This window comes from Dendrobates tinctorius, unplaced genomic scaffold, assembly GCF_039654945.1.
Source record: "Dendrobates tinctorius isolate UK_male_01 unplaced genomic scaffold, ASM3965494v1 ptg000086l, whole genome shotgun sequence".
Classification (NCBI taxonomy): Eukaryota; Metazoa; Chordata; class Amphibia; order Anura; family Dendrobatidae; genus Dendrobates; species Dendrobates tinctorius.
Genome location: NW_027361754.1, coordinates 55,886,865 through 55,912,529, shown reverse-complemented (window position 1 = coordinate 55,912,529; position 25,665 = coordinate 55,886,865). Strand labels below are relative to the sequence as shown.

Here is a 25,665-nt window from a genome sequence, read left to right as displayed (position 1 = left end):
TAGGTCTCCGCCATTTGTTGCGCGTGCGCTAAGCATTCTTGGCTAGCGCACACGCAGTATAATTTGCCCAACTGCGGGCAAAGTCGAAAAACCTGACTGCGCATGCGCCGGTTAACTAAGCCCCGGAACACCGCAAAATACTTCCTGGGGCCTAGTTAACCGGCGCATGCGCAGTCAGGCTTTTTGGCTTTGCCTGCAGTTGGGCAAAGCATACTGTGCATGTACTAGCCAAGAATGCTTAGCGCACGTGCAACAAATGGCGGAGACCTACTCCTATTCCTCAAAAAACTGCGGACGGTGGCCAAAGATGGTGAGGCGGCACACATCGGGAACACCGCCCATCGGACCGGATAGACCTCATTTTCATCGCCCGCCAAAAGTAGGTGACGGATTCCCTTTAAGCTTCGTTCACACTACCATACTTTGTTTGAGTGCTGTCTATGAAAACAAAAGAAACTGACCTCGCACTGACAGCACTCGGACCAATGTTCAATTGTGCTGTTCAGATGATCGTTGTTTTACATGTACTGAACAACCTCGTGAAAAAAAAAATGACAACATGTACTTGTGTTTTCTGTATGTCGGATGACACTCACCCATTTCCAGTCAATCAGATCCCGTACAGATCAACCCTATAGCATCTGATTTTTTTTTTTAGGGATACATTGTTAAAACTGGCATAGGAAACGTTTTTTCTAAATCTTTTAATTGCTGATGTGTAAAAAACAAATTACATATGGGCTACAAATTACATGGAAAAAATTTTTTTTTCTTCTGGCTGAAAAATAGGTATTAGACCTACCGGTAATGATGTTTCCAGGAGTCCATCCTGACAGCACTATGGAGGACGTCCTCCTCCTCCTTACAGGGACAGGAAAGCACACGAGATGTTAAAAGGCCATGTCCCACCCCCTTTCCCTCAGTGATTTGACAAGTACCACAAGGTGGATGATGCTAGTAACGGTTTAATGAAACAATCATATTACAGCATATGACATAACATAATACAACATAGTATAACATAACAGGGAGGGAACTACCCGTGCTGTCAGGATGGACTCCTGGAAACATCATTACCGGTAGGTCTAATACCTATTTTCCAGGACGTCCACCTGACAGCACTATGGAGAGTACCAAAGCACCTCCTCAGGGTGGGATTACTGCTTGGAGAACTTTTCTCCCGAATGCGGTTTGTTGGCCAGCTAACACATCTAGTTTGTAGTGTTTGCAGAATGTATTAAGACTAGCCCAGGTTGCCGCTCGACAAATTTGATCAACTGACGCCCCCGCCCGCTCGGCCCATGAGGCCGATACCGCCCTTGTAGAGTGGGCTTTTAAGGAATCAGGCGGGCTGGCGCCTTCAGCCTGGTAAGCGTCCGAGATTACTGAGGTAATCCAACGCGCTATGGACGCCTTAGAGGCCTTCTTCCCTTTATTCCTACCACCAAAGAGAACGAACAGGTTCGGGTCGATACGCCAACTATTGGTGGCCTCTAGGTATTCTATAACTGCGTGCCTCACGTCTAGCGAGTGGAGCCGCCGCTCCTTCTCATTTCGGGGATTATCGCAGAAAGAGGGTAACACTACCTCCTGGTTCAGATTTCTTGTAGAGGCTACCTTCGGGGTAAATGCCGGGTCTAACCTTAGGATTATACTATCCTCTCTTATCTGGAGGTATGGATCCTTAGTGGATAGGGCCTGGATCTCCCCTATTCTTTTGGCCGTGGTAATGGCTACTAGAAAGGCCGTTTTACGAGTGAGAGCAGGGATGGCTATCTTCTCACTAAGGGCGAAAGTGTCCGAGCAGAGGAACCGAAGTACCAGGCCCAGGTCCCATGGCGGGGTGAGCTGCCTAATCGTGGGGCGCAGGCGCTGTGTGGCTTTTATAAACCTTATCACCCAGGGATGTGCAGCTAACTGATAATCATAGAAGGCGCTCAAAGCTGAAACCTGGACTTTTAGAGTACTGGGCCTGAGGCCTTTATTAAAACCTGCCTGCAGGAACCCTAGTATGTTAGGGAGATCCGGGGTACCTGCCACGAGCCCGGACCTGCCACCCTCCAAACAGAATCTCTTCCATATCTTCCGATAAATTGCCGACGTCACCGGCTTCCTGCTGGCCTGTAGGGTGGATATGACCTGCTCCGACAATCCTTTTGCCTTCAGGATGTCCCTCTCAGGATCCAAGCCGATAGATGGAGTCTTGCTGGGTCCGGGTGGTGGATCGGGCCCTGGTGGATGATGTTCTCCCACCAGGGCAGCTCGACTGGATCTTCTACTGCCATGGCTCCCAGAAGGGAAAACCAGCTTCTCCTTGGCCAGTATGGCACTATCAATATCACTCTTGCGTGGTCCTCGCGTATCTTTCTGAGCACTGCCGGTATGAGGGCCACTGGTGGGAACACATAAGAGAGGGATTCTCCCCAAGTCTGACTCAGGGCGTCTACGCCCTCTGGATGGTCCATCGGATTTAGGGAGTAGAATCTGGGAACCTTCGAGTTCTTGCGGCTTGCGAAGAGATCTATACTGGGGTTCCCCCAGCGCTGACAAAGCTGGTTGAAGATCTCTATGTTCAATTCCCACTCTGTCGGGTGGATCTGTTGTCTGCTCAGGTAGTCCGCCACTTCGTTTTGGGAACCCTCTAGATGTACCGCGGTCACGGATCGAACTGTCCGTTCTGCCCACGTGAATATCTTTTCCGCCAGTGCCTGTAGTGGTTGATGCCTGGTTCCTCCTTGGTGTTTCAGGAATGCCACTGTCGTTGTATTGTCGGATAAAATGCGAACATGACGACTCTTTAGTACCGACCGGTTTCTCCGCAACGCTTCCCAGACCGCGAAGAGTTCCTTGAAATTGGAGGATCTGGCCTTGATGCTTGCTGGCCACTTCCCCTGGAAGATCTTCCCTTCTATGTGGGCTCCCCATCCCCACGCACTTGCGTCTGTGGTGACTACCACGTATGGAGAGGTTGTCCAATGCACGCCCACCTGAAGGTTCCTGGCCTGTAACCACCAGCGAAGGGACTCCTTTACTCGTCCTGAGAGTCTTAGGGGTTTGTCTAGCGACGCCTGACTCCTGTCCCACCTCGCGAGAATTTCTCTTTGTAACAACCGCGAGTGGAATTGGGCCCAACGGACACACTGGATGCAGGCCGTCATGAGGCCCAGGACCTCCATTGCTTCCCTTATGGAGCATTGACGCTTCAACAGACCTCTGGTTCTGGCCTGAATGGACTTCTGCTTCTGCTCGGTTAGTCAGGATATTCTGTCGGCTGAGTATAGGAGGACTCCCAGGAATACCTTTCTGGTGTTTTGGTGTGAGGTCCGACTTCTCCCAGTTGATCACCCAGCCCAGGAACTCCATCACAGTAGTTGTTCGGATCCTGTCTCGGATGAGCGCTTCTTTGGATCTTGCCACCAGTAAGAAGTCGTCCAGGTACGGCACAATCACAATACCCTGATCTCTCAGGTAGGCCACCACCTCTACCACCAGCTTTGTAAAGATCCTGGGAGCTGAGGCCAGCCCGAATGGAAGACCCTGGAACTGGAAATGGCAGGTCCGGGCTAGTGAACTGATCGCGAACCTTAGTAGGCTTTGGGATGAGGGATGAATAGGAACCTGATAATATGCCTTTTTTAGGTCTAGGGTGCACATAACTGTGTCCCTGTCTATCAGAGGAATTGCGGATCGGATTGATTCCATCCGGAACCTCTTGTATCTGACCCAAGCATTTAGTGGCTTCAGGTTTATGATGGTGCGGGCCTCGCCGGATTTCTTTGTAATTGCAAACAGGGAAGAGTAGTGACCTTTTCCTCTTTCTGATGGTGAAACTGGTATTATGACCCCTGAGTCTAACATGTCCTGAAGATCCGACCACATTGCGGAGTCCTCCTGGACGACAGTGGGGGCAATATATCTGTCGGGGGGAGGAGAATAGAGCTCTATCCTGTAACCTTCGCTGATGGTTCTGAGGACCCACTGATTGTTGGTGACTCGCGACCAGTTTGCTGCGAAGTGGCAAAGTCTCCCCCCAATGCCTATGGCGTCATTGTCTCCTCGACCTAGATGTCGATGCAAATGGGGGACCTCTGTTCTTCCCACTTTGGCTGAAGGAGCCTCTGTAGGAGCTTCTATTAGACCTCGCCCGGCCCCTAAACTCTGACTGTCCTCTGAAGAAGGAGCCTCTCCGAAAGGACTGGGACCGCCTGGGCTTTTCTTCCGGAAATCCCTCATTCTTATCAGACACCAGCTCAAGGATATTATCCAGGGCTGGACCAAACACCCTCAGACCCGAGAAAGGGATGGCACATAACTTGGCCTTAGAAGGGTTATCCCCCGACCAGGATCTAAGCCAGACTGCTCTCCGGGCCGCATTAGAGAGGGAGCTGTTTCTGGCCGCAAACCTAACTGATTCCGCCGACGTATCCGACAGGAACGCCGTGGCTGATTTCAAAAGAGGAAGAGATGCTAGTATCTCTGACCTCGGGGTCTTGTTGGTTAGGTTTTCCTCCAACTGCCCCAACCACAGGAACATAGACCTGGCCACCGAGGTGGCTGCTATGTTGGCTCTAATCAGGGCCGCCGACGTCTCCCATGTTCTTTTTAACAAGACGTCCGCCTTTCTATCCATTGGGTCTCCAAGACCGGATGAGTCCTCGGCTGGGATAGCCGATTTCTTCGTAACCTTGGCAACCGGGACGTCGATCTTAGGGACTTCTTCCCACGCCCGAGTTTCCTCGGGATCGAAGGGCAGTCTATTTTTAAAGCTTCGGGAGAGTGTCAACCGACGCTCTGCTTCCTTCCACTCCTCCTGGATCATTGCTTTGATGTGCTCGCTCACAGGGAACACCACCTGTTTGCGGGACACCAGTCCTCCAAACATTAAGTCCTGTCTGGACTGTGGCTTAGGGACTTCTTCCATCTGCATGGTATTTCTGACCGCGTGTACCAGCTCGTCCGTATCCTCCAGTCTGAATAGGTACTTTCTGTTCTGTTCCTGACTATCCCCCAGGATCTCGCCTTCTTCCTCCTGATCTGAGTTCCGGAAATCGGATTCCTCGCTAGGGCTCGCCTCTGATACTGGGACTGGTTCCCACCTCGGACGCTTGCGACCTTTTCCTGATAATATAAGGGGCACCTCATCAGATCTGGGCTGTGGGGACGGGTGGGGAGGGTGGTCTGCGCTATGCGCACTTACCCCTCCACCAGATGCAGTGTTGCCTTCCATTCCCTGGCGTCCGATGCAGTCACACAGCCTGGAACCACCTGTGACGACTCTGGAGAACGCTTTGGTCCAGGAGCGCGCGCGCCCTGGATTTGAAACCGGCGTCTGACGTCACCGGATGTGACGCTGGTAAGCCGCGCCTCCACTTCCTGCCGGGCATCTGCGCGCGACCGCGCTCGGCGCGTGCAGGGAGCCGTTCCTGCTATGGTGCTCCGGCCTCCACTGCCCAGCGTCGGCCCTGCGGGTACTCGGCCCGCCGCCCCACTTCTGTCGGTGCCCGCATGGCCAGCCGCCTGCGGGGAGCCGACCCGTCCTGGAGCCGAGAGCCCCCCCACCGGGAGGAACGGCTCCCTCCAGGAGCGCCGTCCTGCTCCTGGCCTTTGGAGCCGAGGGACTCCCCACCGGGAAGTTTCGGCCCCGGGACCTCTTGACAGGGGAAGGATTGGACCGGCCGCACGATCCCCTGGGTCCCTCCGGTAAGCTCTCGCGTGTCCCTCCGTGCAGGGACAGGAAAAACACTGAGGGGAAAGGGGGTGGGACATGGCCTTTTAACCTCTCGTGTGCTTTCCTGTCCCTGTAAGGAGGAGGAGGACGTCCTCCATAGTGCTGTCAGGTGGACGTCCTGGAAATTGGACTTATTTTATATGCTCAATCTTCTCAGTCTGGAATAATCAGTATGATATTGTGGGCAGCACAGCAATCACTGACGCAAGTATGTAAAAAAAAAAAAAATAATATCTGCTCATAGCCTAAATAAGAGTTCAGGACAAACTATCTGTAACCCCCATCTGTAAAAAAAAAAAAAAAAAAAAAAATTTTTTTTTTACTATATACATATTTACATGTGAACAAGAGTTGCTTGTATGGAAGTTCAGAAATGTTCCTGAAATTGTTGCCAGTCACGATTAAAGAAGAATTTCCAAAAACTGTAGCCCTATTCAGAGGCTTCATTGTGTTCCTTTGGAAAATCTCATAAGCATCGGACCCTCCTCCAGATCACTGCTCCTTCCCAAGGTCTCGTATAATGATGTGCAGAATCTGTTCCATTTTATTTGCAGGACCTCTTGTTGCATGAGTTTGTTTTTCTACACATGCGTGAGGCCATTGATCTGCAAGCTGATTGTGCTACTGGGGGGGTACTTCCCTGCAATACTTTATCATCCTACAAAAAAAGTCCAATCTCTGCGAGAACACCCTCTGTACTAGAGTTTAGCAAATTTTTCAAAAATTAGGTTTTGATTGTGAATAGCGGCAATTTTTTTTTTTTTTTGCCAAACACAGTAAACCATCATTGGAGTAAAAATGAACAAATATGTTCAGAACCGATCAAACATAAATTCGGTACCAATATGGCAAATTCAGATTCGGCGGCCAATTCCGAATATAGTCGCTCAACTATATTCTGTACCCAATAACTCACAAGAATAGAATTGTTACTGTTATAGGCTATGGGAAATTGGCTGGTCCGAGTCTTCATAGCGGGTTATCTTAAAGGTGGCTGTGCCCATACAGACTAGCTGCTAGATTTAAAAATATGTGTTTTACATCCAAACTGCCCAACAGTCCATTTACACTGCACGATTATCGAGTCTAGGGATGCTTGCTGCTCCTTTAATCTTGCAGTCTAAGGGTCCCGTTTCACATAGCGATGCACCAGCAATCCCGACAACGATACGACCTGGTAAGGATCGCTGGTGTGTTGTCACACATCAGCTATTATGAACGATTCCAGCCTGCGTCCCCGAGTTCTGCGTCACCAACGAGGTCGCTCGTCGGCGTCAAACACTGCGATGCATGCTGGCCAGCAGGATGCAGACAATGAAAAAATGGCCCAGGACATTCGAGCACGATCAGCGATATCCGGGGGGGGGGCTGGGGGCTGGTCGCCGCTATGTGTCACATGTAGCGAGATCGCTATTGCGTCACCGATTTCGCTATGTGAGACGGGGCCTTAAACTGGACGACGATCACTTATTGAACAAGCTCGTTCTTCAGGTAAACCGATCTTTTGTGCTGCACAAATGAATCATTCCCGGTAACACATCCTCCTGTGTAAACAGGACTCGCACTGCTGAGAACAATGACTGCTGTTCTTGTCACACGATCGTGGGGTCAACCCCCATTCACTTGTATTGTGCTGCGATGTTGCAGTGGCACCGTGATACTTTGCGAGACGTTTATAGCCAGACCTTGTTAAAGCCACCAGACCCCTTGTGTAAACTAGTAAGTAACAGTGTCTGCTCGTGTGACTGTAGATTCACAGCGTCACTCTGGACTCAGAGATTAGGATATTCATTAGCGTAAAATAGAATTTACAATAGAAATTGTAACAAAAATTCTTCACAAATTATGCATATATGACATTAAACAAAATAAATCAGATCTGTCTACAGAAAATGATTATTAATGTTTAGAACATATGGGAACAAACAATGAAACAAGAAAAATCTGCAAAATGCTACAAAAACATAAAAAGTGAGCAGGGATGGAGAGAGCGGTCCGTATTTACAGCACAATGGAATAGAAGGCAGTGATCGGCTCACCCAATCCATCACCTTCCCCCTCGGCGCACACTGTATATTTCTAAAATAGTATAAAATCATCCCATGCATCCTCTTACCCAGGAGGAAGGTCCTAAAACAAGACAGTGTAGCCTGGTGAGGAAGTCTAGTACAGAAAGTCAAACGTCTCATTGTCCATATTCATGCATGGTGCTGCCCTGATGGAAACGATCGCCAGGATTTTTAATTTTTTTTTTTTTTTTAACATATAGGTTACAAAAAGACTTAGAAAATATAATATATTGCAACTCAGAAGCAAGGACAGATGTGTAGATCACATTCTATTTTATTCTGAGGGTGGAGGGTTTATCACCCCTCCCAAAGTGCCCAAAAAAAAAAAGTGCTCTTATTGTTACGTGATGATCTGACGCTCCAGACTGGTACAAAAGGGTCCAGGTCGATCTTTTAATGAGTATTATCTGTGGCTACTTTGTAGGGAATTGATTTACAGGATCCAATGCTGCAGCCGAAGCGGGGTCCCGAGAGCCACCTCCTAATATCCACGGCCCCTCTTGATTAGCCGAGCCAGCACAGCGTCATCATTGGAGCATGTCCACATGTGACCACACCAAGGCAGCTAATCAGAAGAACCGCCTAGAGGTGGCTTTCAGAGCTCCTGTCCAGTAGCTACAGACTACTACCGGGGCCGATGAACCGGGTCCTGCAACTTTATTTGTACCACCTCTGAGCATGAGAGGGTGCAGTTGTACTCTGGAATAATAGGGGTCATGACTGCAGCCCACCTTCCTGAAATCTATAGATGTGAACCTCTAGTATACGTATCTGTTCACAAGTTAGTATCAAACAGTGGGGGGGTCCGTGCCCTGGCATTAGGGCCCTTCTGAACACCCCAAAGCTTGTGCGATCTTCACCTGTATGATGTACCGCAGTCACCACCACCGTCATCCTGCCTCAGATTCACCAGGAACATGAGCAACATAATTATGGAGATAACAGATGAACTTGTGATCCTCAGCAAATTCTGAAGAAAAAGTTATTGAACATCCTCATGTATTTATTCTCTTTAGAGTCAGAATCTGTAGATCTGATGTTGCATTGTACTAAGCGAGGGGCACAGTCTGTCTTCAGGCCCTGGCTTTTAAAAAAAAAAAAAAAAAAAAAGCCACACCAGACAGGAGTGGGGGGGAAAAAGGACCCAGGATGTTGAAAGTGCAGTTACAATGTTGGGTAGTAAAAAAAAAAAAAAAAAATCATTGATTATAACAATAGAAATTCACTATAACGAAAGTGCTGCAGGGGGGATCCCCACAATGCTCCTCCACGTACTGGTCTTTCCCCATAATGCAGCTTCCCCGGTATCCAGATCACCCTGTCCATTACAGTCAGGATAAATGCACACAGTGCAGAAAATAGGCAGCATAATAAAACACTAGCACAGAAAGGTTTCCTCCATGGACCCATGCATTACAAATCTACGGGTGTTTTCATGCCACCCGTTTCAGCCACTGATCTCAGCAGCACATTGACCATGTTGCAGATCTCAAAATCAGTAGCAGAGGTGGAATTCTGCTGTGGATTTAGGTCCATCGCTACTGTAAGACGGGAGGTGAAAATCTGCAGCATCTCCAGCACCTATGAACATACCCGAAGGACACATCCATAGAGGACAAAGTGCAATGTAGAAAGGGGCAGATTCACCTTAGAATCTGCAGAAAAATCAATATTTTCCCATACAAATTTTGGGATGGATTTTTTTTTTTTTTTTTTTTTTAAATCCTGCATTGCAAAGTGTGAAATCCACATTGAAGGTCAATATGTACAGATTTTTTTTATATAGAGAGATCTACTGAATGTGTGATAGGCTGCGGATCCTATTGCAACAACTGGATGGAAAATTAGAAGTATAGCCCTTTAATTTTTGGCAGGGTCTGCGGCCAATCTCATCAAGGTATGTTCACTGGGAAGTTTACACCGTGGATTTTCTGCTGCATATAACAATAGCATCGTTGTAGATGAGATTTTTTTCAAACCTTAAGCACATGCTTTGGAGAAACTGCAGCATAACACAGCCCTGCAGTGCAAAGGCCAAAAATGTGAGGTTTTTCTCCTGCGGAGCAGTCTGCCCTCCCTGTAAACCAAAGGAATGTCCCTGGCAGTATTTGCTCTTCATACCTGTACCATCAGTGTTGGAAGCACAATCTTGCAGGTTATTGGCGGCAAGCAGGTTTTCGGGCACTGCAGGACCAGTGAAGAACATGAGGAAGGAGCATGTAAACAGGATTAAGGAGGTCGCCCGCTGCCGCACATTTCTGCATCGGGAAGTAAAAGCTGTGCCGATGATGTGCCATGTGAATGATCAGTAGGTATCATGCACCGGTCACATACATGATTACTGATGAGCGAACGTGCTCATACAAGGTGTTATTTGCACATGAGCTTGCACGGATAGTATTTGAGCACACTGAAGACAATATGTTTGAGTCCCCGTGGTTGCATGTCTCCCGGCTGTTCGACAGCGGCAACACATACAGGGAGAGTCCGTCTGTTAGGCAATCCCTGCATGTGTTGCAGCTGTCGAACAGCCGGGAGACACGTAACTGCGGACTCGGACATTGTCTTCGGCGTGCCCGAATACTCACTGTTAGCACCAGAGCATGCTCAGATAACACCTTATCCGAGCATGTTCGGTCACCACTACTAATGATACCTGCCGCTCATGCAGGGGCAGCACAATCCCTTCACAGAACGGAGCATATATTTTTAGTATAAGTACAACATGTAAGTCACAAATTCCACAAAAATGGGCTCCGAAGATGTAAGAACAAATATATATTTTATAGTATTTTCTGGTATGGAACAATTAATTATAAAATGTAAACAACTCTACATAACCACGTGGTGAAGGAGCGGCCCTCGTTGTATTGTCGCGCAGGACAATACCGCGGGGGCCGTGCCGGAAGCAAGTGGTTCTCATTTATTGTATTAAGTTTCATTAATAAGAAACACAAATATAAACTTCTTTCGTAAAAGCTTAAGAGAGAGAACGCTAGATTAGATAAATAAAGGAAGCTGGCTGTTGGATGTGACCAGTACTTTGCAGCTGGTGGCTTGAAGAAGCACTTTTTTCTGATTTGGTCTGTTACAGTCTATGACCGAAACTCGTGTTAGAAGGAAAGATCCCTTTCATTGGAGAAAAAAAAAAAAAGAAGATGCTCAGTCTCTGAGGTCCAGCCATTGCTAGTACTCCTCCTCCTCCTCGTCACCTGTGAAATGGTTTTGCTTCTTGCGAACGTTCCAATGTAAACACTCGGCCAGGCTGTCGAACCAGTCGTTCACCGGGTCTCGGAAACAGATGGAAGGGACTGGGTAACAAGAGGTAGTGATGCTAATACTGGAACGACATGAGACACAGAGCTGGTTAGACTAGCACTGGAGTAACTGCAAGAGACATAGCGGTGGACATAATGCCACTAGACTTATGCCAGGGTTATGTGGCACCATGTGGTTATCCACCAGCCTGTCCGGGTAGGCTGACGATCATTATATGCTCAGACAAACATCATTCAAGGGGTTTTCTGAATGGCTACATTTCTGCAGTCTCCCTTTGTGACTGCAGATTGGCACATCTTGACAGCGTGCATTGCACACACTGTCAGGATTCCCCTCAATTACCAGATCAAGCACAGTTAGGAGAATCCTGAACATTGAGATAAGTGGATGAGAATCTAATTAGCACGTGACCACCCTTGAAAAAATGAAGGTAAGGGTAGGGCTACATGTCCACTATGACTTAAGATTCAGGTTGTGTGGGCAGACATCGCTATATGTAGCTGTTACTTCGTTGCACTATGTAAGTGAATGGGGTCGGACTGCAACATCCAGGGTACCGCGACTACAACAAGCATATTGCAAAAAATAATTCTAAGCATTTTTTTTTTTTTTTTTTTAGACTAGCGCGTCACTGTACTCCTAGGTGATGTGATGCAACCCCTATTCACTTGTATTATGTTGCAATGTACACTTTAAGGATTCATCGGATCTGCAGTGTTGGAGTGACTGCAGAAATTTAGGACAAGCCAGAAAAAAACCCTTATTGATAAGATTTGTCATTCTATTGCAACAGAACAATCGGCAGTTCAGCACCTGTTTACACAGGACAATCTGCTGTACAGCTCCAATTGATGCTAGTCTTGATATTACCAGTAGTGATGAGCAAACATGCAGGGATTACCTGTTTGTTAAGGTACTGTCACACTTAGCGATGTACCAGCAATCCCGACCAGCGATATGACGTGGTCAGGATCGCTGGTGCATCGCTAAGGCCTCTTTCACACTTCAGTTTTTTGCATCAGTTCAAATCCGCCAAAAAGTCAGACAAGCGGATCTGTTGTCAACTGATGTGAACGGATGGCACAGGATCCGTTATTAGACGGATCCTGAAAATGAGGAAATTTAAAGGAAACGCTGGCCGGGGAGAGGGAGGGAGAGGGAGGGAGAGGGAGAGGGAGAGGGAGGGAGAGGGATTTTTTTTTGTCCAGCACCAAGAAAGAATTTCGGGTTAAATGAGTGTCTGGAGGATCCGCCAGAGAAAAAAAACGTTGCAAGCTCCGTTTTGAAATCTTTGAGGATGGTGACGGACAGAAACTTTTGGCGGATCCTCAAAAAAAACGGATACAACGGACAGCAATCCGTCACAATCCGCCATTAATGAAAGTCAATGGGGAAAAAAACGGATCCTCAAAAGAAAATTGAGGATCCGTTTTTTTTTCAAAACCTGGCGGATTGTGACTGATTGTAAAAAACTGAAGTGTGAAAGAGGCCTAAGTGGTCGCTAGTGAGCTGCTACACAGGCAGATCTCACCAGCGACATCGCAGGGGTCGGGGGTCGCTACTTACCTGTCAGACAAGGCGATGAAGACGTCCTCCCACCCGCGTCCACGCATCGCTCGTCTCCACAGCAGGAAGCCCAGCAGGAAGCCGACGACAAGAAACAGTCCTGGACGTTCTCGCGCGATCAGCGATAACCAGCGGGGGAGCGGTCGGAGGTAAGTATCAGACACAACAATATCGCTATAATGTCACAAAAACCAGTGACGTTATAGTGATATTGCTAGCGATATCGCTTAGTGTGACCGGCCCTTTAGACAAGTGCAACACATGAGGGGACTGTCTAACAAACAGGTAATCCCTGCCTGCATTGCGACTAACAGCTGTGACACATGCAGCAGAGAGGACTGGAACATATTAATAGAGCACGCAAGATGCTTGGATAACATGTAACCCGAGCACGTGGTTACCATGGACACCTTTCCATCTCATACCGCCCATTCAATGCTCGGCCTTGCTGCTACATTGACCCGCACGTTAGTCAACGAGTGGTCGGCGCCGATGCAGCGTGGGCTTCCGAGCGAGGGTCAGCTCTTGGTTGCAAATTGCTTGTCAAGCATACCCTGTTCCACTGCCCGACCTCATTTAGGCACGGTACCCTTCCCAGTAGACCCAAGGGTAAACGAGGAGGGATTCATATGCGCCCTATCACTATACATGAACTACCACCCAGCTGACTCACAAAGATGCCAAGCTGTATCCAACCTATACCCACTTTACCAAAATAAGGAACCAACTGGCCATGGGATCACCCCCTATCCAGGGAATTACACCTGTTATTGAACGTGATTACTCCTGGAGTGTATGTAGACCATTCACCATCTAACTATTGTAATCATGTCCTCCAGATCCAGGCAGGAAGCCCATATAACGACTCTGTTGGTAGGCCAGAATTACCAGATGTGTACTGGCTATGTGGTGACCTGAAAATTAGGCCCAGACTATACATGCCCTGGAGAGGATGATGCACCATGGTAAAAGCCCTTATGCCCTTCCATATATTTGATCTGCCCAGTTGGGATCAAGTACTTCGGGATGACCAACTGCCACAAAAGGTGAAAAGGGAACTACAAGGTTCTTTTGACCCCCATGTCTACATAGATGCCCTAGGGGTCCCGCAGGGAGTACCTGATGAATTCAAGGCCAGAAATGAGGTAGCGGCTGGATTTGAACCCATGACAGATAGATACGCTCGACAAGAATAGGGTTTTGCTTTTGCATATCACCACGGGGGAAACTGGTAAAGATATGCACGTACCGTATTTTTCGGACTATAAGACGTACTTTTTTCCCAAAAAAATTTTGGGGAAATGGGGGTGCATCTTATAGTTGGAATATACTTACAAGTAGTGTGGTGGCAGCAGGAGTCAGTTGATTCTACCACAGTTCCGGTCCAGCGCTGCAGGGGATGATCACACTCCCTTCCCAGGTTGGTGCGGCAGTATTCGACCGGGCAGGGCTCCACCAACATTTTGTGAAAGCCCAGAGCCCCGCACATGCCCACTGCTGCAATGCGGTAGCCTCCGGGAAAATGGCTGCCTAGTCGGACGTGCGCAGATTGAAATCTCAGCAATGAGATCTCAATCTGTGCACGCGCCGACCTGACAGCCATTTTCCCGGTGGCCACCACATGGCAGCAGAGGAGACGTGCGGGGCTCTGGGCTTTCACAAAATGTTGGCGGAGCCCCCGCACCCCTGAGCACCGGCGAACCTGCCGCACCAGCCTTGGATGGGATTTCCCAGAGGCCACCGCTTCACAGCAATGGATGTGCGGGGGCTCCAGGCTTTCAGAAAATGTTGGCACAGCACCTGCACCACGAGCACCGTAGAACCTGTCGCACCAGTCTGGGATGGGAGTCATATCATTGCTGAACCACTGAACACCCCCTGTGACCACACTCCACCAGCGCTACTAATTAACCCCGGTAAGATGAATTCGGACTAAGACGGACTCCCATTTGACTCATTAATTTTTTTCCCCTTTTTCCTTCTGAAAATTTGGGGTTCGTCTTATAGTCCAAAAAAATACGGTAATTGAAGATATACAGAATGGACGCATATATGAACATTTCAGAATCTAAGAGCGCGATTATGTATCTACGTGCTAGAAATCACACCTGTCAGCAGTTCTAGAACACTTATGTGGACTTTGATATGATAGCGTGTCCACTTTTGCGAATAAAGAATGAAGTAATGCTTAGGAAAAGAACACAATCATAAAATCTAATGAATATTGATTAAACCCTTCCTGAGGGAGGAGAAATTAGAAGGTTTTACCAATGATCAATATAAGTGATAATCTGTATAAGGATGTGCTATTTCCTACATAATAAGGATTTTCTGCTGGTGACTGTGAGGTCAATCAAAAGTGGTCTTTCTCCATGTACACGTAAATCTCCCTGGTATATAATTTGGCAATAGACAAGATGATCACACAGCTTTAGTGTGACTCCAACACTGTCTAAGCAGCTTCCGGTTCTTTGGCCACTTGACCGCATTCTGTCTTCAATCACAGGGGGGAGGCATGGACCATACTATTTAAAGAGCCCCTTTCATCCCCTACAAAACTCCCAGAAGCCATCGCGAAATGCGAGTTGGGGTTTGTTGTACCTCACCACCAGGTAATCTACAAGTGCTTCTCACTAAACTAGATCATCATCAAAAAGTTAATTTCAGTTCTTCAATACAAAAACAGGATTTTTTGGGTTGCTTACCGTAAAGTCTGTTTCTCGGAGCCTTCATTGGGGGACACAGAGACCATGGGTGTATGCTGCTGCCACTAGGAGGCTGACACTATGCACAAAAAAGTTAGCTCCTCCTCCGCCGTATACACCCCACCGACCGGTAGGAAATTCCTCAGTTAGTGAGAAAGCAGTAGGAGAAGTAACGGAATAGATTGAAAACAGAACGAACAACTCAACTGTAACCAATCGACAAACATAAGAACAGGAGTTGTAGAACATGGGAGGGTGCTGTGTCCCCCAATGAAGGCTCCGAGAAACAGATTTTACGGTAAGCAACCCAAAAAATCCTGTTTTCTCGTTCGCCTTATTGGGGGACACAGAGACCATGGGACGTCCCAAAGCAGTCCCTGGGGTGGGAAACAAACTTCCATCAGGCCAGTGGACTCACCACCGCGGCCTGCAGAATCCTTCTACCTAGGCTGGCGTCTGCCGAAGCATAGGTGTGGACCCTGTAGAATTTCACAAAAGTGTGAACCGAAGACCACGTTGCAGCTTTGCAAAGCTGCAGCGCGGAAGCTCTGTGGCGCACCGCCCAGGAGGCACCCACCGCCCGGGTAGAGTGCGCTCTGATCCCTGAAGGAGCTGCACGATGCTTGACCCGGTATGCCTCCAAAATTGCCGATCTGATCCAGCGAGCAATAGTGGCCTTTGAGGCTGGGTGACCTTTCCTTGCACCGTCTGGAATGATAAACAGAGAGTCTGACTTCCGCAAGGAAGATGTCCTGGCTAGATAGACTCTCAATGCCCTGACCAGGTCCAGCTTGTTCAAGGATCGCTCCCGAGGATGAGCTGGCTCGGGCAGAAGGATGGCAGAACAATGTCCTCATTGAGGTGAAACGAAGATACCACCTTCGGAAGGAAAGAGGGTGGAGGCCGCAGAACTACCTTGTCCTGATGAAGTACCAAGAAGGGAGAGCGGCAAGGAAGGGCCGCTAATTCCGACACACGTCGGATGGAAGTCATGGCCACCAGAAAGGCCACCTTCCAAGAAAGGAGGGCAGGGAAACATCCCTGAGAGGTTCAAAAGGAGGACCTTGCAGAACCCCAAGAACGAAATTAAGATCCCAAGGATCCACGGGCGCTCGGTACGGAGGAACCGTGTGAGCCACACCCTGAAGAAAGGTTTTGACCTGGGGCCGGGAGGCCAGCGTCTTCTGAAATAAAATGGACAGTGCCGAAACTTGACCCTTAAGGAACTGAGAGCAAGCCCCGCATCCAGCCCTGTCTGAAGAAACGCCAGAACAGAAGGAAGCGAAAAAACCATGGCCGCAATGTCATTGGCCTCACACCAGGAGAAATAGGCTTTCCAAGTACGGTAATAGATCTTGGAAGAGGAAGGCTTTCTGGCGCGGATCATGGTATGAATCACTCGATCAGAGAATCCTGCCCGTTTCAAAACCTCGGTCTCAACAGCCACGCCGTTAAATTGAGCGACCGAGAATTGGGGTGGCAAATCGGGCCTTGCGACAGCAGATCTGCCCTGTCGGGAAGCTTCCAGGGGGCGTCCGCGAGAAGGTTGACAATGTCCGCGAAGCAAGACCTTCTGGGCCAATTCGGGGCGATGAGGATGACTGGAATCCCTTCTGCCTTGATTTTCTTCAACAGCTTGGGAAGAAGAGGCAAGGGAGGGAACAGGTAGAGGAGCTCGAACTGTGACCAAGGAACGGCCAGAGCGTCGGCGCCCCCTGCCAGGGGGTCCCGAGACCTGGACACGAATTGTGGTACCTTCCTTTTGAGGAGAGACGCCATGAGGTCTACCTCCGGGGTTCCCCACCGACGGCAGAGCAGATGAAACACCTCCGGATGTAGGGACCATTCCCCTGCCGTGAGACCCTCGCAGCTTAGAAAATCGGCAGCCCAGTTGTCCACGCCGGGAATGTGAACCGCGGAAATTGTTGGAACAAAGGTCTCTGCCCATTGAGGAATTCTGGACACTTCCGCCAGGGCTGAGACACTCCGTGTCCCCCCTTGTCGGTTGATATACGCCACCGCTGTGGCATTGTCTGTTTGAATCCTGACAGGCAGGCCCTTGAGGCGCCGTTCCCAGTGGACGAGAGCCAGAAGGATCGCTCGTATCTCTAGGACATTGATCTGCAGAGCTGATTCCTGAGTCGACCATCGACCCTGAACAGTGTGATTGCGGAACACTGCACCCCAGCCGATGAGGCTGGAGTCCGTTGTGACAATCTGGGAAGAAAGGACCGCCCCGAGAGAATGAGGGGAGACGTCAACCACCAGTTGAGAGACCGCTTGATCCGGCATGAAAGACGAACCGGACGATCCAGAGACAGAGCCGACCTGTTCCACCTGGACAAAATGGCCTGCTGGAGGGGCCTGGCGTGAAAACTGGGCAAAGGGAACTGCCTCTATTGCTGCCACCATCTTCCCCAGAGTCCTCATGGCTGTCCTGAGAGATGAAAACTGTGCGATCTGTAGTGATCGGACGCCCTGCTGCAGGGAAAGAATCTTGTCTTGTGGGAGAAATACCCTTGACCGACGAGTGTCGAAAAGAAGGCCCAGAAACACAAGGTGTTGAGTAGGGATCAGACAGGACTTTTCCGGTTGACGATCCACCCAAAACTGGACAGGGTGTCTAGAACGATCGCCACACTTAGGCGGGCCTGATGAAAGGAGGGAGCCTTGATCAGAATATCGTCGAGATACGGAAAAAGAACAAGACCTCTGATCCTCAACAAGGCCATCAACGCCGCCATAATCCTCGTGAAGACCCTTGGAGCGGTGGCGAGCCCGAAAGGGAGCGCGACGAACTGATAATGTTCGTGGTGAATCGCAAACCACAGGAACTTCGGATGTCCGGGAAATATGGGCACGTGTAGATAGGCATCTTGGATGTCTATGGAACACATGAATTCCTGCTCCTCCATGGAGGCAATCACCGAGCGAACCGACTTCATCCGGAAGTGGCGGAGGCGAACTCTCTTGTTGAGTAACTTGAGATCCAAGATGGGTCGAACCGCCCCGTCCTTTTTCGGCACCACAAACAGGTTTAAATAAAACCCTGTGAATCGTTCCGATTCGGGAACGGGCACAATCACCCCGGAGCTGAGGAGAGAGGCGATGGCCGAACCGAACCCCGGGATCAAGGCAGGATCCCGTGGCGGACGGGATTGAAGAAGCGATCCCGTGGAAGAGAAACGAACTCTATTTTGTATCCTGTCGATACAACCTCTCTGACCCAAGCGTCCTCTACTGAGGCGAACCAGACGTCGCTGAAGAAAAGAAGTCGACCTCCCAATTGGAAGGGACCCACGGAAGACCGATGATAGTCATGCGGACGTAGACCGTCCAGATCTAGATCTGGGTGGTCTTCCCTGGGAAGAGTGGGACCGCCAGGACGGAGTGAGCCTGAAGGAGACCTTCTTTCTTTCCTGACGTGCTTGTGGCCTTTGCTGGTTGGAAGGGTTTTCCGCCGCATTGAAACGGCGGAAAGACCGAAAGGGACGGAACTGACGCCTTGGAGGAGGTCTGCGAGACTTGGATTGGGGGAGAAGAGAACTCGTACCTCCGGTAGCGTCCTTAATAATCTGGTCCAATTGGGACCCAAAGAGACGCACTCCTTGAAAAGGCAGATTAGTCAGACTTTTTAGAGGACAAGTCCGCCTGCCAGGCCTTGAGCCAAATTGTACGTCGGATTGCCACGATGTTGCTTGACGCCTGAACCGCGCAAGATGCGGCATCCAAGGAAGCAGAAAGCAGATAATCCCCCGCATGGGAAATCTGATTGGCGAGATCGGCCAAATGCTCCGGTTGTGCCTTATCCAGAATGCCCTGCCGAAGGTCCTCTGCCCAAGTGGATATAGCCTTTGCTGCCCAAGATGAAGCAAAGACTGGACATACCGCCACAGATGCCGCCTCGAAGGCAGACTTTGCTAGGGATTCTATGATTCTGTCATTAGAATCTTTTAGAGACGCTACACCCGACAGCGGAAGAACAGTATTATTAGAGAGTCTGGATACGGGAGGGTCCACTGAAGGAGAAGTGGCCCAGTTGTCCGTGAGCTCTTTAGCAAACGGATACAGCACGCCGAGAAGCTTTCCTCTTTGAAAGCGTCTAGTCGGATCTTCCCTTTCCTTGGTAAAAATCTTCCCAAACTGGGAATGAAAGGGAAACACCCTGGAAGGTGTTTCCGCCCGTCTGAACGAAACCTCCTGATCTGAGGATTTCGCAGGGGCGTCAGTGATGTCGAAGGTATGGTAAATCGCGGCAATGAGGTTCTGCACCGTAACCTTCATGTTCGCATCCTGATCCGAATCCAGCTCTAAGACCCCTTCAGATTCCAAAAGCGCTTCACCTGACTCGGGAGAGGAGGCCCGAGAGGGAGACTGCTGGGGAGTATGGGGTGAGGTAGGGCGAGGAGAGGACTCCGCCTGGAGATCCTGCCTGGGTCTCTTGCGACTGACACTGGCTGGCTCAGATGGGACGTCCTGGGACGTGCTAGGTCCCGCAGAAGCTCCCAAGGGCAACTTATCCAGAACGGCTACTAGGGACCGAGACACCTTGGTGAGGTCTGCCACCGACTGTGATAGGGAGGAGGCCCAACCCGGCAAGGGGGGCTCACTCACCCCTGGGGCTATGGATGGCTCCTGAGCGGCGTCGGGCTGTGCAGGGGAGGGCCGAAGAGCGGGTACGATCAGCCGTAGGGATAGACATTGTGAAAAACCTGAGGTAGTGCCGGAAGGTTGGGGGACAGAGGGCGGAGAAGGGTCAGTCTGCCGTGCAGAACTACTCACGGTCCGGTGTCCCCAAAAGCGATGCTGCTCGACCTGTCCGGGGATGCAGATCAGGGAGAAGTCCGGCTGGCCGTCCCAAAGAGGCAAAAAGCTGCTTGCAGAAACTGCACAGGGGCTGGGGAGCCTCTCCAGCTGCGTCCGGCTGGCAGGCTGTGAAGATGGCGCCTGCCAATAGAAAAGCGCGGGTCCCGGGGAAGGGCGGTCCTCGCAGGGTTAATAATTGCTGCCCTCTAGCCATATGCTGGGCAGGAGAGGGAAAGGCGGGGGGAGGGCCTGGGGAGAGCGGGAGTGAAGCCCGCTTAGTAGAAAGGGGCGGGGGGCGTGGCCGCGACGCTGCGGTAGGCCCGAACACAAGCCGGGGCCTAAATTAGTTGCGGCGGCCGCCTGTCAGCAGGGGGTCGGCGCGGAAGACGCGTCGCAACACAGGGCCGCGTCCCTGCCCAGAACTGCTCGACCCCAGCGCTACCCCTGCCAAGATGGAAAAAAGGGGGAAGCACAGAACGAGGCCCGTGAAGACCCGGGGCCTGCATAGATGCGGTGACCGTGGGGGGATGCGGGGCGTGCAGGGACCCTAACGTGGTCCCCCTGGCGACCGCTCCAAGAGAAAACGCCGGGGGAAGACTGACATACTCACCCAGGCATGGGGCCTTACAATAAAGGTACCTGAAAATCCCACGCTGTCTGTCTCTATGAAATCCGCGCCTCATCCAACCTTCAGGCTCTGGTAGGCGAGATGGTGGGAGGCGGGGGGCAAGGACCGTCCGTGCGGCTGGCACCTACTTGTGCGAGGCTCCTGGTCCTGCTCCGGAGACCTATGAGGATACGGGGTGGCAGTACACGCCGTACTCATAGTCTCTTTGTGGGAGTACGGATGTGACTGTTCACTCCGTATCCCTCCGGAACCTGCAAAGAAACGACGCACACTGAGGTAGATATGGGTCTAATAAAAGACCCGTGTCCACCTCCTACTGACACTAAGCTAAACTGGGGAATTTCCTGCCGGTCGGTGGGGTGTATACGGCGGAGGAGGAGCTAACTTTTTTGTGCATAGTGTCAGCCTCCTAGTGGCAGCAGCATACACCCATGGTCTCTGTGTCCCCCAATAAGGCGAACGAGAAAAGTGAAACTCATTATAAAGAGTCATTACAAACAGAGTGATCTATTTCAAGTGTTTATTTCTGTTAATATTGATGATTATGGCTTACAGCCAATGAAAATCCAAAAGTCATTGTCTCAGTAAATTAGAATACTTTATAACACCAGCTTGAAAACAATTTTAAAATCCAAAATGTTGGCCTACTGAAATGTGTGTTCAGTAAATGCACTCAATAGTTGGTCGGGGCTCCTTTTGCATTAATTACTGCATCAATGCAGCGTGGCATGGTGGCGATCAGCCTGTGGCACTGCTGAGGGGTTATGGAAGCCCAGGTTGCTTTGATAGCAGCCTTCAGCTCGTCTGCATTGTTGGGTCTGGTGTCTCTCATCTTGCTCTTGACAATATCCCAGATTCTCTATGGGGTTAAGGTCAGGCGAGTTTGCAGGCCAATCAAGCACAGTGATACTGTTGTTTTTAAACAAGATATTGGTAATTTTGTCAGTGTGGACAGGTGCCAAGTCCTGCTGGAGAATGAAATTTACATCTCCAAAAAGCTTGTCGGCAGAGGGAAGCATGAAGTGCTCTAAAATTTCCTGGTAGACGGCTGTACTGACTTTGGTCTTGATAAAACACAGTGGACCTACACCAGCAGATGACATGGCTCCCGACACCATCACAGATTGTGGAAACTTCACACTAGACCTCCAGCAGCTAGGATTGTCTGTCTCTCCACTCTTCCTCCAGACTCTGGGACCTTGATTTCCAAATGAAATGCAAAATTTACTTTTTACAAAATTTACTAAAAACATCTTGGACTATTGAGCAACAGTCCAGTTCTTTTTCTCCTTCTGGCGTTGTCTATTGGTCATGAGTGGCTTGACACACGGAATGTGACACTTGTAGCCCATGTCCTGGATACGTCTGTATGTGGTGGCTCTTGAAGCAATGACTACAGCAGCAGTTCCCTCCTTGTGAATCTCCCCCAATTTTTTGAATGACCTTTTTTTCCACAATCTTTTCAAGGCTGCGGTTATCCCGGTTGCTTGTGCACCTTTTTCTACCACACTTTGTCCTTCCACTCAATTTTCAATTAATATGCTTGGATACAGCACTCTGTGAACAGCCAGCTTCTTTAGCAATGACCTTTTGTGGCTTATCCTCCTTGTGGAGTGTGTCAATGACTGCCTTCTGAACATCTGTCAAGTCAGCAGTCTTCCCCATGATTGTGGAGCCTACTGAAACAGACTAAGGGACCTTTTTAAATGCTTAGAAAGCCTTTGCAGGTGTTTTTTGTTAATTACTCTAATTTACTGAGATAATGACTTTTGGGTTTTCATTTGGCTGTAAGCCATAATCATCAACATTAACAGAAATAAACGCTTGAAATAGATCACGCTGTTAGTATTTACTCTATAGTTTCACTTTTTGTATTGAAGAACTGAAATTAACTTTTTGATGGTATTCTAATTTTGTGAGAAGCACCTGTACATATTTATCTACTATGCATTGATCTGCTGATAGCTTGTTTCACATTCAATGTAATGCATCAGGAGTGTGATGGGCTGGTAATGTTACTGCTGTTGTGCCTTTGCACCATTTAGGATATTTCCTGTTGATATTGAGCACTGTATATGTAGCAGTCTAAAGCGGTCACCACTATTTGCTCCTGCTTCAGTGGGATGATATGTGACATTTGTCATATTAGATTGACAAGAAAATTATATTCATCTTCCACATTTATTTATTTGCATGCTATCAGATCCGATCATTTGTATATTTAGTGAAGATTTATCTTTATGTACTGTTTGGGTAACTCCATGTACCCCTGGTGATGTGACACTCACTAACGCTTCTTGTTTTAGATTTGAAATTAATTCACTCAAAGAAAATATTTTCAATCTTCAGCTATTTGTTTGTTTTCTGCTTCCGTTCTATTTTGGGATTATAGTTTGATAGGAAGTGTCATTTATTGTGGACCTATTTATTTTGGTTACACAAATTTGCAAAGGGACAGCACAAGAAGTCTGAATTCATCCTCACTCACCTGTCTCCATGGCAGACCTCCTGCCTCTTCCTCCCATCAAAGGAGACCCAGGCCGTGTTCCGTGCATCTGGCGAGAGCATGATCTGAAAAACAACAGCCATTTCTTTTTAACGCTTTTATTGTATTTCGAATACACAGAGATGCAGTTGGCGGCTTCCACATCGCCTTTCCCCTGTGCCGTTTTCCACATTCATCAATTCCAAAACTGGGGTCTTGAGACAGGGACCAAATACTAATCAGATTCAGAACAAGGGCGTGGTGCATCCTTGGTGCAATAATTGTCCAAATGCAGTGGGTCTGACCAATGTCATATGCTACACAATGTTATTAATGTGACCCCAGTGCAAGAAAATATCACCATTATAGGGATGGTCTTAATCGTCGTTATTGCGTAAAATTGCAAAATAAGAAAAAATTTGCATAAATTCATTCTTTCAAAAGAAAGGAAAAAATTATCCCAATAAATTAAATACACGGCCATAGCGAAAGGTAAAAAAAAAAAAAAAAAAAAAAAAGAAGAGCAAAATGCTCCCAAAAACAACTTGGCAATTTATTTTTTTAATCCTCTGTTTACAAAAGCAGAGTAACTTAAATCTATTGTGTACGGCTAGTAGTCTAGGTTACCGGCCACCTCTTTAGTTTTAATAGCGGCCAATTACCTAGGGGCTTGCAAAAGTCGCTCTGATGCCCGCAGCACTGGAGACTGCATAAGTAATGCCAACGCGCTGCTGCTGGTCCAAACAGTCACTCTTCAGGAGCGCACCACCCTCCGGTAAGCAGGAAGCTGGGGGGCACAGGAGCGGCGCGCTCCTGAAGACAGAAGGTGAGAAATGCTTTTAAATGTGAACTGAATCAGAGTTTCCTATATATATATATATATATATATATATATATATATATATATATATATATATATATATATATATATATATATGCTTTTTGTGCCATTATTTTACAGAGTGAACATGGGTAAAGCTTGAAAAGAAAAAAAGTGATAAAAGTCACTGCTATTTATGGCAATTCTCCAAGATGAATTCTTACTAGATTACGCCTCCGCCCCAAACTGGAGTCTTTCAGCTGAAACCAGTTTGGGCATTACTGGAGCAATACGCCGCGTGATTAATACCAAGAAAAGTATATTGTAACCAACAGCAGATCGGAACATGGTCATATCTAAAGGGGGAAAGAGGCGTTACTGTGCCCATAGCGGGGGAACCTACCTTTAACTCCACCCCAGCAGGGACCACTATTGGTCGGAACGATAGAGAATGCGGACAGATGGGGGTGATCATAATGGCTGGTACGTTCGGATGAATCATGGAGGCTCCGGCTGCTGCTGCGTACGCCGTACTGCCGGTCGGGGTGGACACGATGACTCCTGAGAATGGAGGAATTGAATACTGTAAATGACCTGCACACCACAAAACTCTACAAACGACATAAAAGCTGAACCTGACATGAGAATGAATGGCGGCCATCACTATAAACATGGAGCAAGTGAGGAATCCGACACATATGAGCTGCACCATCTACACCTGTACGCTGCACTATTGCAGCTTTACACCTGGAGGCCTCGGACCACTAAAGTGTAAAGCACGTCAGGCATGTCCAGACCACTATGGTGAATAGTGCAAGGCCTTGACTAGGAGTGTTCCGATCGTAACTCATACAAGCACCTTCACTGTGAAGTTGGGGGGCGGCGAGCACCAGGATAAAACCTTCATTAGAAGTGGACATTTACAATTCTTACCATCTCCTTGAACGGTAGTGATGAGATGCCCATCTAGGAAGACGTCTACGTTGGACAGATAAGAAGAGGGGCCTCTGTCCACCACCACTTCATTCAGGACCTACGGTTCGTTAAGGAAGACAAGTTTAACATCTAACGAAAGAACAAAAAAGAAGCAACATTATGCTGCTGTCAGATTACATTAAAAAAAATATTATCTGTTGACAAGGTATTTTTAGTTTAGGAGTACTTGTTGTCCCCCCATGTTTCCTAGGACTTAACACAAAAGCAGTGCACCTGATACTTGGTTTGTTTGCCATGCTCCTTCTCCTGCTGGCTGACGATGAGCCCATTCTCCTCCACACCGTTCTGAATCATGTTCTTCTTCTCCTTGTGCTCTTTATGCACCTTCACTTTTAGTCTGCTGCGCAGGACAAGTGCCGCATTACCTGCCGAGTAAATATGTATATGCTTCACCGATCCTACACAGGTGTGAAAGCAAATCGGGGGAGGATTCCCTGCTACAGAGCCGTCACTTGGCGTAGGACACATGAAACCTCATGAGAGTTTACAATAATTTGCAGTCTGCTAACCTGCCATTACAAGCGATCCGCTCAGGATACTGAGGCTTCTCTTAGTCCTCTGGTGGCTGTGCAAGAGCGGTGGG

The 25,665-nt window shown here is 48.8% G+C and overlaps 1 protein-coding gene across 6 annotated transcripts in view; it reads right to left on the bottom strand.

Annotated features, from left to right (window-relative positions):
* Positions 1-10,560: 10,560 nt before the first annotated feature.
* NADK (NAD kinase) overlaps positions 10,561-25,665 on the bottom strand; it is an 88,107-nt gene continuing 73,002 nt past the window's right edge. For all 6 annotated transcript variants that reach the window (XM_073585421.1, XM_073585418.1, XM_073585417.1 and 3 more), the window contains 5 exons: positions 25,296-25,447; positions 25,020-25,119; positions 24,490-24,647; positions 23,270-23,352; positions 10,561-11,137 (listed from right to left, as the gene is read on the bottom strand). In XM_073585421.1, the coding sequence (XP_073441522.1) occupies positions 10,984-11,137; positions 23,270-23,352; positions 24,490-24,647; positions 25,020-25,119; positions 25,296-25,447 (647 nt within the window). In that variant the 3' untranslated portion in view covers positions 10,561-10,983. The remainder of the gene's footprint in view (positions 11,138-23,269; positions 23,353-24,489; positions 24,648-25,019; positions 25,120-25,295; positions 25,448-25,665) is intronic.